The sequence below is a fragment of the Oncorhynchus mykiss genome, chromosome 26 (assembly GCF_013265735.2).
Source record: "Oncorhynchus mykiss isolate Arlee chromosome 26, USDA_OmykA_1.1, whole genome shotgun sequence".
NCBI classification, from domain to species: Eukaryota; Metazoa; Chordata; class Actinopteri; order Salmoniformes; family Salmonidae; genus Oncorhynchus; species Oncorhynchus mykiss.
In genome coordinates this window covers 45,002,918-45,016,887 of record NC_048590.1, presented here as the reverse complement: position 1 = coordinate 45,016,887, position 13,970 = coordinate 45,002,918, and the positions used below count along the sequence as shown (strand labels likewise).

The 13,970-nt window shown below is 40.5% G+C and overlaps 1 protein-coding gene across 2 annotated transcripts in view; it reads right to left on the bottom strand.

The window, feature by feature from the left end:
• LOC110506179 (aldehyde dehydrogenase family 1 member A3-like) overlaps positions 1–13,719 on the bottom strand; it is a 33,915-nt gene extending 20,196 nt beyond the window's left edge. Inside the window, exons 1-5 of one of the 2 annotated variants that reach the window (XM_036964157.1) lie at positions 13,434–13,719; positions 12,757–12,861; positions 11,080–11,220; positions 7,901–8,030; positions 1,415–1,476 (exon numbers count right to left, since the gene is read on the bottom strand). In XM_036964157.1, the coding sequence (XP_036820052.1) occupies positions 1,415–1,476; positions 7,901–8,030; positions 11,080–11,220; positions 12,757–12,861; positions 13,434–13,544 (549 nt within the window). In that variant the 5' untranslated portion in view covers positions 13,545–13,719. The remainder of the gene's footprint in view (positions 1–1,414; positions 1,477–7,900; positions 8,031–11,079; positions 11,221–12,756; positions 12,862–13,433) is intronic. The other variant, XM_036964158.1, reaches the window with a different exon arrangement.
• Positions 13,720–13,970: the final 251 nt, after the last annotated feature.

The following is a 13,970-nucleotide window of genomic DNA, read 5'->3' as shown; positions in this document are numbered from 1 at the left end:
ATCATCAAAAAGGAATTATGGATGTGTTTTTGGATCTGTAAGGGAGCATCCTAAATGACACCCTATTTGCCATATAGTGGGGGGCCCTGGTCATAGTAGTGCCTTATATAGGGCACAGGGTGCCATTTGGGACCTTAATGTATAGTTGTAAACAGTCATGTTCCTGTAACGGTATACTTCAGTTGGATTAAGAGAGAGAATGCTTTGTGAAGAAAGGTAGAGATTAGGATTACATTTCCAGTCCATGTCCCAGATTTTATTTCACCCTCAGATGGAGTTGAAGTTAGAACCTTAGGTAAAATGCAGTTGTTTTTTTTTTAAACCAATCCAAACTCAAAGCTTCATTTTTGTAGCATTCCAAATAAAGTTGCATTTACCTCAAAATTCACTTTCAAGAAAGATGTTACCTGAGAATATAATGGGATAATTTATTCTAATGCATTCCAAATGACACCCTATTCCCTATATAGTGTACTACAGCCTATAGTGCTCAGTCAAAAGTAGTGCACTATGTAGGTACTAGGGTGCCATTTGGGGCGTAACCTGATTTAACTATCTCGTTATTGCTGCAGCTCCACTGATCTATGACTGTCAACACGCATGCTAAGAGTTATATTTCTGTATGTGCCAGGGACACGTAATGCCCTTGGAGCTGAGGCACAGAATAATATGGTTTTTGGGGTGACAGCACTGACAGTTAAAAGCATGAGGAACGGCTCTTGTGTTTGGCACACACACACACACACGCACGCACGCACACACGCATGCACGATAACATTCTCCCTTGTCTTTAGAATAAAGGAGAGTTTTGGTTCCAACATGACGTTCATCCATCACGATTGTAAATCTCCAACAGTCTGCTGTACTGTACACCCCTGGTCGGTGGGTGCGTGTGTGTGTGTAGGCCTGTACTGTATCTGTGTCCCATGGCTATCGTCTGTGGGGATTCTGATACAGTGAAGGTAAACTCACTGCACTGTACACCCCTGGTCGTTGGGTGTGTGTGTGTGTAGGCCTGTACTGTATCTGTGTCCCATGGCTATCGTCTGTGGGGATTCTGATACAGTGAAGGTAAACTCACTGCACTGTACACCTCTGGTCGTTGGGTGGGTGCGTGTGTGTGTGTAGGCCTGTACTGTATCTGGGTCCCATGGCTATCGTCTGTGGGGATTCTGATACAGTGAAGGTAAACTCACTGCACTGTACACCTCTGGTCGTTGGGTGGGTGCGTGTGTGTGTGCGCATGCATTTTTCAGTTAATGTAGGTGAAATTGACCACTTCTATTTGCCAGGTCATTGTGTTTAGCTGTAGTACAGCTGTAGTATGTGTTTATTACTTGTGCACATCCTGCCAGCAGATTCTACATGTATAATTATTACAGAGTCACAAACACAAAACACTGGTCCTACTTACTGGGATGATGGCTCCACACACACCTACGGGCTCATGTCTGGTGAAACACATGAACGTGTCATCTGGAGAAACAACAACACAACAACGAGAGGCTCATTATCAATCTCTCTCCATGGCATCCTTTCTCATTTATTTAGTTTATAGTCTGTTTAAATGTGGCATCCTGTCTCATTTATTTAGTTTACAGTCTGTTTAAATGTGGCATCCTTTCTCATTTATTTAGTTTACAGTCTGTTTAAATGTGGCATCCTTTCTCATTTATTTAGTTTACAGTCTGTTTAAATGTGGCATCCTGTCTCATTTATTTAGTTTACAGTCTGTTTAAATGTGGCATCCTTTCTCATTTATTTAGTTTACAGTCTGTTTAAATGTGGCATCCTTTCTCATTTATTTAGTTTATAGTCTGTTTAAATGTGGCATCCTGTCTCATTTATTTAGTTTACAGTCTGTTTAAATGTGGCATCCTTTCTCATTTATTTAGTTTACAGTCTGTTTAAATGTGGCATCCTGTCTCATTTATTTAGTTTACAGTCTGTTTAAATGTGGCATCCTGTCTCATTTATTTAGTTTACAGTCTGTTTAAATGTGGCATCCTTTCTCATTTATTTAGTTTACAGTCTGTTTAAATGTGGCATCCTGTCTCATTTATTTAGTTTACAGTCTGTTTAAATGTGGCATCCTTTCTCATTTATTTAGTTTACAGTCTGTTTAAATGTGGCATCCTTTCTCATTTATTTAGTTTACAGTCTGTTTAAATGTGGCATCCTTTCTCATTTATTTAGTTTACAGTCTGTTTAAATGTGGCATCCTTTCTCATTTATTTAGTTTACAGTCTGTTTAAATGTGGCATCCTTTCTCATTTATTTAGTTTACAGTCTGTTTAAATGTGGCATCCTTTCCCATTTATTTCGTTTACAGTCTGTTTAAATGTGGCATCCTTTCTCATTTATTTAGTTTACAGTCTGTTTAAATGTGGCATCCTGTCTCATTTATTTAGTTTACAGTCTGTTTAAATGTGGCATCCTTTCTCATTTATTTAGTTTACAGTCTGTTTAAATGTGGCATCCTTTCTCATTTATTTAGTTTACAGTCTGTTTAAATGTGGCATCCTTTCTCATTTATTTAGTTTACAGTCTGTTTAAATGTGGCATCCTTTCTCATTTATTTAGTTTACAGTCTGTTTAAATGTGGCATCCTTTCTCATTTATTTAGTTTACAGTCTGTTTAAATGTGGCATCCTTTCCCATTTATTTAGTTTACAGTCTGTTTAAATGTGGCATCCTTTCTCATTTATTTAGTTTACAGTCTGTTTAAATGTGGCATCCTTTCCCATTTATTTAGTTTACAGTCTGTTTAAATGTGGCATCCTTTCTCATTTATTTAGTTTACAGTCTGTTTAAATGTGGCATCCTTTCTCATTTATTTAGTTTACAGTCTGTTTAAATGTGGCATCCTTTCTCATTTATTTAGTTTACAGTCTGTTTAAATGTGGCATCCTTTCTCATTTATTTAGTTTACAGTCTGTTTAAATGTGGCATCCTTTCTCATTTATTTAGTTTACAGTCTGTTTAAATGTGGCATCCTTTCTCATTTATTTAGTTTACAGTCTGTTTAAATGTGGCATCCTTTCTCATTTATTTAGTTTACAGTCTGTTTAAATGTGTCATCCTTTCTCATTTATTTAGTTTACAGTCTGTTTAAATGTGGCATCCTTTCTCATTTATTTAGTTTACAGTCTGTTTAAATGTGGCATCCTTTCTCATTTATTTAGTTTACAGTCTGTTTAAATGTGGCATCCTTTCTCATTTATTTAGTTTACAGTCTGTTTAAATGTGGCATCCTGTCTCATTTATTTAGTTTACAGTCTGTTTAAATGTGGCATCCTTTCTCATTTATTTAGTTTACAGTCTGTTTAAATGTGGCATCCTTTCTCATTTATTTAGTTTACAGTCTGTTTAAATGTGGCATCCTTTCCCATTTATTTAGTTTACAGTCTGTTTAAATGTGGCATCCTTTCTCATTTATTTAGTTTACAGTCTGTTTAAATGTGGCATCCTTTCTCATTTATTTAGTTTATAGTCTGTTTAAATGTGGCATCCTGTCTCATTTATTTAGTTTACAGTCTGTTTAAATGTGGCATCCTTTCTCATTTATTTAGTTTACAGTCTGTTTAAATGTGGCATCCTTTCTCATTTATTTAGTTTACAGTCTGTTTAAATGTGGCATCCTTTCTCATTTATTTAGTTTACAGTCTATTTAAATGTGGCATCCTTTCTCATTTATTTAGTTTACAGTCTGTTTAAATGTGTCATCCTTTCTCATTTATTTAGTTTACAGTCTGTTTAAATGTGGCATCCTTTCTCATTTATTTAGTTTATAGTCTGTTTAAATGTGGCATCCTTTCTCATTTATTTAGTTTACAGTCTGTTTAAATGTGGCATCCTGTCTCATTTATTTAGTTTACAGTCTGTTTAAATGTGGCATCCTTTCTCATTTATTTAGTTTACAGTCTGTTTAAATGTGGCATCCTTTCTCATTTATTTAGTTTACAGTCTGTTTAAATGTGGCATCCTTTCTCATTTATTTAGTTCACAGTCTGTTTAAATGTGGCATCCTTTCTCATTTATTTAGTTTACAGTCTGTTTAAATGTGGCATCCTTTCTCATTTATTTAGTTTATAGTCTGTTTAAATGTGGCATCCTTTCTCATTTATTTAGTTTACAGTCTGTTTAAATGTGGCATCCTTTCTCATTTATTTAGTTTACAGTCTGTTTAAATGTGGCATCCTGTCTCATTTATTTAGTTTACAGTCTGTTTAAATGTGGCATCCTTTCTCATTTATTTAGTTTACAGTCTGTTTAAATGTGGCATCCTTTCTCATTTATTTAGTTTATAGTCTGTTTAAATGTGGCATCCTGTCTCATTTATTTAGTTTACAGTCTGTTTAAATGTGGCATCCTTTCTCATTTATTTAGTTTACAGTCTGTTTAAATGTGGCATCCTTTCTCATTTATTTAGTTTACAGTCTGTTTAAATGTGGCATCCTTTCTCATTTATTTAGTTTACAGTCTGTTTAAATGTGGCATCCTTTCTCATTTATTTAGTTTATAGTCTGTTTAAATGTGGCATCCTGTCTCATTTATTTAGTTTACAGTCTGTTTAAATGTGGCATCCTTTCTCATTTATTTAGTTTACAGTCTGTTTAAATGTGGCATCCTTTCTCATTTATTTAGTTTACAGTCTGTTTAAATGTGGCATCCTGTCTCATTTATTTAGTTTACAGTCTGTTTAAATGTGGCATCCTTTCTCATTTATTTAGTTTACAGTCTGTTTAAATGTGGCATCCTTTCTCATTTATTTAGTTTACAGTCTGTTTAAATGTGGCATCCTTTCCCATTTATTTTGCATTTGCATTTTCGAATGATGGTCAAAAATCTCCTCTCCATATAAATGGGGAGCACACAGTCATTTTGCCGCTCCTCCTCTGCCAGTTCTAAAAGTCCCTGTGCCCTGCTCCTCCTCTGCCCGTTCTAAAAGTCCCTGTGCCCTGCTCCTCCTCTGCCCGTTCTAAAAGTCCCTGTGCCCTGCTCCTCCTCTGCCCGTTCTAAAAGTCCCTGTGCCCTGCTCCTCCTCTGCCAGTTCTAAAAGTCCCTGTGCCCTGCTCCTCACATGGCTGAAAGTCCTGTTTAATAGAAGGAAATAGAGCGGGCAGATAGAGTCCCCAATAACCAGACTATTAAGTCTATTGTTCAGAGTGAAATGTCACCCTTGACCTTCTTGGAATGGAGGGGCAATTAAAAGCGTCCCCCATCTCTAACACCCCCCCCCCCCCCCCCCTCCCCCCCTCCATTTAATTGCTGCAATGTCCCACCCTCCTCGTTCTCTGTAGCAGTCAACTGGCTTTTTTTAGGGTAAATACAGTTGAACTATAAATAAGTTAAGTTGGAATGTTTATGCGATAGAGTTGACCTTAAACTACTCTGTTCAGCAGAATGTACTTACTTGGGGTGTTGCGGGTACTGAAAGCTTTGTTAAAACCCTGCACCAACAACTGTGGTTACAACATGTTAGTGTGCCATGTTGCACATGCGTTGCAGCAATTGTTCCACCGATAGTCTACTGCGGTGCAACCAAAGTGTTTAGTGCCCTCAACTCTATCAGCACAACTCCAAGGTAGGCCGCCATAAAACACAGACAGGAAACGGTCTATTTTAAAAATACATGTATAATACTGCACAGTAACATGAACTTACACCAACACAAGACATTCCAAAATCCTTTTTCACTACTGTACCACAGTATCTGTGCAACTAAGGTCCATCCTTCTGACATAGCAACTAGCGGGAACAACTTACTGACTCCAATGCTGCCTTAATGACACCCTATTCCCGATATAGTGCTCTACTTTTGGCACCTTACTTCCTTCCGTGACATTTTGCATGATCCCCCTCCACCTCCACACACGGACATGTCAAAAGCCCAGCTGATAGCCTAGATAATGGGTTCAATCTGACACTCTCACTCCGTGACCTTGTCTTGTTTCTTTTATTGATGTATGTGGTGATTACACTTAGACAGACTGCTACACACCCAGGATCCATTATCTCCCTGTGTCCTGGGTGAGCCCACTCATCCCACACTTTACAGCTTATCAACGGTTCCATTTCCATAGCCAGGGGAGTGGACATGGGACATACAGTAGAGTAGAGAGAATTAGGCTGTGTCCCAAATGGCACCCTATTCCCCATGTAGTGCACTACTTTTGAGCAGTGCACCTTTGCTTATTTAGGCCCAGAGCGTTTTTTTGTGTGTGTTTTTTTTAAGGAGAGAGGAATTCCAAACTCCTTTCGTATTTGTATTATTTTCATGACAGGTTAGGAGTAGAGAGACAGAGTAGAGAGAGCAGAAATATGTAGGGCTGATGTGGGGATCGAACCAGCAGCCCCATCTCAGGGGGTATATATATGGTTCTAAAGGTGAGAGCGTTACCTGCTCGACCAGACTCCGGGCCCAGAGCTGTTTATAAGTCACCAAGTTGCTACTGGCAGGTAGAGGAGTGACTGTTTACAGACTATTATACCAGGGGATAGTCATCTTAGTCTGGGAGTTGTTCCTGACAGGTAGAGGAGTGACTGTATACAGACTATTATACCAGGGGACAGTCATCTTAGTCTGGGAGTTGTTCCTGACAGGTAGAGGAGTGACTGTATACAGACTATTATACCAGGGGATAGTCATCTTAGTCTGGGAGTTGCTACTGACAAATGCTGATAGAGGAGAGAGGGCCTTGCAGATATCTACCAGAGGAAAATAATGATCTAAGTCAGTGACTTGCTCCTGAGACAGAGAGCGGGAAGAGGATAAAGGAGAGGACACAGAAGGGACGAGAGGAGAGGAGAGGAGAGGAGAGGAGAGGAGAGGAGAGGAGAGGAGAGGAGAGGAGAGGAGAGGAGAGGAGAGGAGAGGAGAGGGGAGAGGTGAGAGGAGAGGAGGGGAGAAGAGAGGAGAGAGAAGAGGAGAGGAGAGAGGGGAGGAGAGGAGGGGAGAAGAGAGGAGAGAGAAGAGAGGGGATAGGAGAGAGGAGAGAGGAGAGGAGAGGGGGGCTAACTCAGAGGCGTTGATCAGGCACTGATCTGGAGTGTCTGATTCTCAGCTAATCCCGACACAGACTGTTGCACCTCGCTGATTACCATCAGCCCCCTCTTCCTCTTCCTTTGTCCTCGCCAGCCTTTCGTCTCTCAACTGCCCCATTGGAATCTAATCAGGAGGAAATAGGGAAGCCTGTTTTGTCTATCTGACGTCCTGCCGTGGCGGCCGAGGATGGTTTTTGACACTGCGATAGGGGGAACTATTAAGAGGACGGACGAGATGCCACCCAGGGCTGTGGACAATTGATGGATTGGCTGAGTGACTCGACCGCTAATTAACTTGTTTCTTGACGACTGGGCGGAACCAGTGGGCTAATCATATAGTGGACAGAAAGTCTATGTGAGCCATTAAGCCACAAAGGAGAGAGACAAGTGATTGTTGAGAAACAGCTTGATCAGATTGACAGGTCATGGACCTTTTTGGGAAATACTTTTAAATACTTTTAAGTCTTTTAAGATGTTACGGCCTGCATTCTTGCGGTAAGACACTGGCAGTTCCTTTACATGTTTTGTGCTTTAGTTAATCTCAGAGGAGTAGATTTTTGGAGCACATGGCACATGTTGGTGGGAAGTTGGGGACCTCTGAAGCAGAAATAATAAAAGCTGGCTGTTATAATGCATTATTACCTGTGATAAGCATATAATAACACTGTTTGGAAATGTTGTTGTATTATAAATGTATGAAATGGTAATAACTGGATTATTACGAGATGATAATGAGACGTTATAAGGGGTCGTAAGCCTACGTGCATTTAACAAATCATAATGCACTATACCTGTAGGTGAAAGTAGTAGCCTGGCAATCTAAAAGGTTTTAAAGCAGCACAGAGACACTTACCTACAGGCATGGTTTTGCCATGTATCTTGTCGGCCCAACCGGCATAGTATCTAAGGGTTTTGATGCTGCCGTCCAGATCAATGAAGAAAGAATGAAGGAATGGCTTCCCAGTGTCTATAGTCTCCATAGTCTGTAAAAAAAGAATCAGAAACATTGAACATAGTGCATTAAGGACACGTTAATGCAGGCTATCCTAACTTCTGGGGAACCGGAGGCAGAATCATCTCAATAGGAGAATAAAATAGCTGTTGTGGAACAAAAAATAACTAATAATATATGTTCTCAAAAATCTATTTTGAGCGTTTCTGTCATCTTGTACTCAGTCGGCTGCAAGCACAGCACCATCAACCCCTTGGTTGCTACAAAACAAGGTTTTATGCCCTCGACGTGCGCCAAGAAGTGAATATGCTGTGGGAGTTCATGGGTTCAGAAAGAAAAGTAATAATGCTAATAATAATAATGCTAATAGGAGGCTGAGGAGAGGCCAGGGTTCGGCACCGCTGACATCGCTAGCACGGTTGTCTCTCTGTGTAGCCATGGCTGCAGTGAGCTGGAACATTAGATGACCAGAAAATACAACACATCCATCTGAATCTGAATGTCGTATCAAATGTTTTTCAAATCTAGATGAACAATCATTTCTATAGAGCAGAGGGGTGGACAAAAACCTCGACAAAAGCAATCCATGACGTTGTGCGTTTGACAATATTTCAAAAAGTGACTGTACGTAAGTTACTAAACTCTTTGACAGACACAAGCTGCTTGAAACCACTAAGCCGAATGTGTTGGGGAAGAGAAAAATATTGTATGGTGAGACCCACTGTGTCAAACATGATTTGTACACTTATACGGTGCTATGATACTCAAGTTCTTTGATTGACTGTCTCAAGGGAGACACAAGTCAAGTGTTTACTAAAAACCTGGGGCAAATACATACGTCAAATACTTTGAAATAAGCCTACTTGAAAGTATTTGAGGTGCGCTTGATTTACCTTGGGGTTTGGGAGAACCAATAGAGAATGATAGAGGACTTTGTATCAGTCCTATTATGGCATCTGTGAGCGCACTGGCATCTCCATTTTGAAGTAGTCAATTTTCTTCTAGTACTACTTCTATGAGTTGTTAATCAAACTGAAAGGCTGCATACTGTCACCTGGAGTGTGTTGTCTGAACAGGTATCAAGTCAAAGCTGGCGATTTACTGCCACCTGCAGAATGTTTGCTTACAAGTATAGTTCATTAGCTGATCCCTCCTGATGACCCTGATGGAATTATGTGATCCTTGTGAATTACACTGGCGAAGGCTTAGGAAGGCCGAAATGTTTGTCTATCTACCTCCCCCGAATTAACAAAATACTATAAAGAAACCTTGAATCTCCTTTTTGAGTGCGGATCAGCTACATCATTTTGTGTTCCTTCCTTAACCCATTGGAATTCCCACAGATTTGGCTACTTCAAAATGGTGAAAGGCCTCAATGACACTGCCAATGCTAAATCAGACTTTTGGGCACTAGAGTCCTCTATCTATCTCTATGGGAGAACCAGATCAAGTGCAGCCCCAAAATGACATACTGTATGTAGGCTATCTGACCAATAAGATCTAATTCAACCCACTGCAAATGGAAAGATAATGAGAGATGAAGCACTGCCACAGAGCTATAACACCAATAGATTTATCCTGTATCTTTTCATTGAGCTAAATGCTAAATCTGGTCTTTATTTCCCCCACAAACAGAACAGGGATTAGCGTAATTAGCGATACCCCAGCACAAGCAGCCCTCCCAAAACATGTTTTCAATTAGCAGCCACATGCAATCCCATAATATGACTTCACTCTCATCTGTAATGTTTCATTTACAAATCTGACTCCTAATGCAATCTGGAAACTCAATTGAAAAGGCATTGGAACACGTGAGAAGGCATTGGAACTGGGCTTGGATCACCCACCACTGTAATATCTGATTTACACTGTCTAAAATAATCCAAGGTGGCCCAACTCAAGATCTTTTAGTAACTACATTAGTTCCACAGCCTTTTTGAGTTGACCCAACTTTTTGGAGAAGTGGCAGCAGGTAGCCTCGTGTTTTTCAACGTTGGGCCAATAACTAAAAAGTTGCTAGTTCAAATCCTTGAGCCGCAAATCTGTTGATGTGGCCTGGAGCAAGACACTTAACCCTAATAGCTCCAGGGGTTGCTGTTAATTATGGCAGACCCTCTCTCAGGGAGAGTTGGGATATCGGTATGCAGAAAACACATTCATGCATGCGTATTAATAGACACTTGCAGATATGTGAAATAGGAGAAATATAAACACCCACCAAATGATAAGTGTTGCATAAGCCTCACATTTTAAGTTGGCCAAAACATTGTTCTAACTCATCTATACAATGAATATACCAAACATTACGAACACCTTCCTAATATTCAGTTGCATCCACCTGGCACCTACTACCATGTCCCGTTCAAAGGCACTTAAATCTTGTGTCTTGCCCATTCACCCTCTGAATGGCACACAATCACAACCCATATCTCAATTTTCTCAAGGCTTAAAACTCATTTAACCGGTCTCCTCCCCTTCATCTACACTGATTGAAGTGGATTTAAGTAACATCAATGAGGGATCATACAGTAGCTTTCACCTGGATTCACCTGGTCAGTCTATATCAACTTAAACATATGTTTTTGATGTTTTGTATGGAAATGATTTGATTATTGACAAAAGGCTGTTATATTTGTTTAGGTTAAAGTAATACTACACTCCAAAACTATATTTTGGTATTTTGTCCATTAGTCCACTGTCAATACAATTCCATGTCAGTTAAACTTTTTTTAATCTTGTGACACACACAGGCACACAGACACTCACCAACAATATTAGAATGAATGTCAAGGTTGTGTGGGGATTATATAGCAACAAGTGTAGAACTGAAAAATATATATTACTCGAGTCGCCACATACCAGCATGGAAAAGATTTTCAATCACAGATCATGCACCTTCAGTGTCTGGTGCATTGCGCACTGCGCTGCTGCTGTCAATTCTTTCTGGACACCCAAACTAGATGATAGGCTACCTTCACAACGCAGGTGACAGATGTCAAGTTTACCAATAGGCTGCTAGTTGTAGCCTTCTACAGTCTAAAGACAAATAAGGTTAGTAGGCCGTTACATCCACAGCTTACCGCTAGCAGTGCCCGGTCCCTCTCCATCAGGTCAGCGAGCTTGTGCAGGAGTCGCCCCCGGCTTGACACGTCCATCCTTCGCCACGGCGAGCCCCTCTGGCTGGCCGCTCTGGCCGCCTTTACAGCCTTGTCCACATCTGCCTGCAGGTACACATCAACAGCTTTCACACAGACAACTGATAACCCACCTAAAACATTTCTATGGGTAATATTGTTTTGCATAAGTTACAATTATGAGCAGGCTAATGATAATTGATAGGCCTAATTAATTCACAAAAATGTATTTTTGTCTGTAGCCTAATAAAAGACCTTGACATTGAGTTGATAGACAGTCACTCTCTTGGTTTTAAAGGCTATGTAAAAGGAAATTAAACATGTAGGCCAAGATCAAAGGTCTTCAACCTTTAATTGACCAGGGACCCCCTCCCAGGTAAACTGGCGACCCAGGGACCCCCTCCCAGGTAAACTGGCGACGCAGGGCCCCCTCCCAGGTAAACTGGCGACCCACGGACCCCCTCCCAGGTAAACTGGCGACCCAGGGACCCCCTCCCAGGTAAACTGGCGACCCAGGGACCCCCTCCCAGGTAAACTGGTGACCCAGGGACCCCCTCCCAGGTAAACTGGCGACCCAGGGACCCCCTCCCAGGTAAACTGGCGACCCAGGGACCCCCTCCCAGGTAAGCTGGCGACCCAGGGACCCCCATCATACGTTAGCAAAAACATTTATTTAATGTCTTGGGCGACAGGTAGAGCGTTGGACTAGTAACCGGAAGGTTGCAAGATCAAATCCCCGAGCTGATAAGGTAAATATCTGCTGTTCTGCCCCTGAACAGGCAGTTAACCCACCGTTTCTAATCCGTCATTGAAAATAAGAATTTGTTCTTAACTGACTTGCCTAGTTAAATAAAAATAATAATAATGAGAAGTAATCAACATTTTAAAATTAATAGATTTGGTAAATACTTTTAATTATTTTGACCTCCCCACATTATAATTGGAAGAGGAAGTGTAGTCTCTAACAGACTATTAGCTAGAAAGGTAGTAACTCCAAACAGATTTTCGCTAAGAGTTTTAGCTGTTTAAACTAAGGTTAGCCATGTCTTAGCAGACATGTCCAAGTCAAGAAAGCTAACCAGCAGTGAACGGCATTTGCCACACTTTTAGCCTATTGACAGATAGCCTATTGACTGGTAGCCTATTGACTGGTAGCCTATTGACTGGTAGCCTATTGACAGGTAGCCTACTGACAGGTAGCCTATTGACAGGTAGCCTATTGACTGGTGCTTTTTCAAAGCCTATGTCAGACACTCCAGCCAGTGTATCAGCTCCAATTAGTGTAATTTGCTCAATATTAGGAGTTGGCAAATAAAGTTAAAATATTATCCTATTTTCTACTGTAGGTATGTAATTAAATATGTGTTTATTCTGTTGTTGCTAGCGATATCCATAAAAACAATGGAGAAAAAACGTTTTAATATATATATCTATATTTTGGCAGACCCCCTGCAGTCCCTGGAACCCAATCAGAACCAGATGAAGAGAGAAGACAGGATCACTGCAGTAGTAGTAATACAATTCTGTTCATTTGATTTAGCAAACATTCCTTATTTCCTCAAGTCAACTTAGTAATTAAGACATTGGCCAAATCAAACATGAATGTATGTTTTAGGTACATACTTTGTCTGCTTCTTCCACTTCACAGATTTTGACACCTGTTGCAGGATTGAAGGTCTGAAACGTCTTTCCTTTGAGAGAGGTGTGCCACTCATTGTTGATAAAAATCTGTTGGACACAAAGAAAGAGCTGTTTAAAAAAAGACTGTTTTACAACGCACCTGTTCATTAGGCTACGATCAGTAAGCAATATAACACAGGAGCATAACTCAAGTGTGTTTTTTGTTTTTCAAATATATTTCGAACGCAGTCTTTTGGATCCAACTCCAATATGAAGACATGGATAGCACACCAACAGGCACACCACCACCTCTAGCCTGTGCACAGGCTACAGACTAACATGCATTACAATAACTTGACGGAATTCACGTCCCCTGGTTTATGACGTCTTAAACATGTACTATGACATTATATTATACCTTATACCTTACACTCAAGTTTCACGTTTTTATGGTCACGTGCACTAACTAGTACAGTACGTGCACTAACTAGCCCATGAAATTATTTTCTTGAATGCTCTTTCCCAACAATGCAGTAGTACTATATATATAGTTCAAAACAGTTAAACAGTTGTTTGTGCATACTGGTGTTTCAGATGTTTCGGCTTAATATTTTTTTTCACATTACATTTTCACTATTCAGTGATTGCTGCTATGTTACTTAATAAGACGTGCGTCTCACCTTGGTGTGGCGTATCTCTTGCACTTTGACGGGCTGGGGAAAAGGCATGGGAGGGCTCCCATCGCCATTCGCCCCGGTCACCCCGTTCTCTGTTGTTCCGTTCTGAGCCATTCTGCTTCACCGGTCCAGTCCTGCCACAACTGTATTCTCTCTGTGTGTCTGTCTACTGTCTACTGAGCACTACAAGCGCATCCAGCGGTCTTTATAAGAATGCGAAAATCCTCCCTCTCTCTCTCTCTCGCCCTCTCCCCAGAGCAGCTGAGGGTAACCCAACTCTGCCCTTATCAAAATATCAGGCCCCAGTATCTGCAGCATGGAATCATAAACCAAAAGCCTCCTGGAATATTGTTTTTAATAGGAATGCTTAACGTAACAGGATAAAGATATAATGACATACGCTTTTATATTGACGGTCGGCTACTCCAAGGACAGGTGCGGCAGGTACAATTTTTGCGTGTCAACTTATTTATTGGGGAAAGTGCAAGGTGTCAAATGGATGCTAATTACTGTGGATGCTTTTAGACTACAGATGGAAAA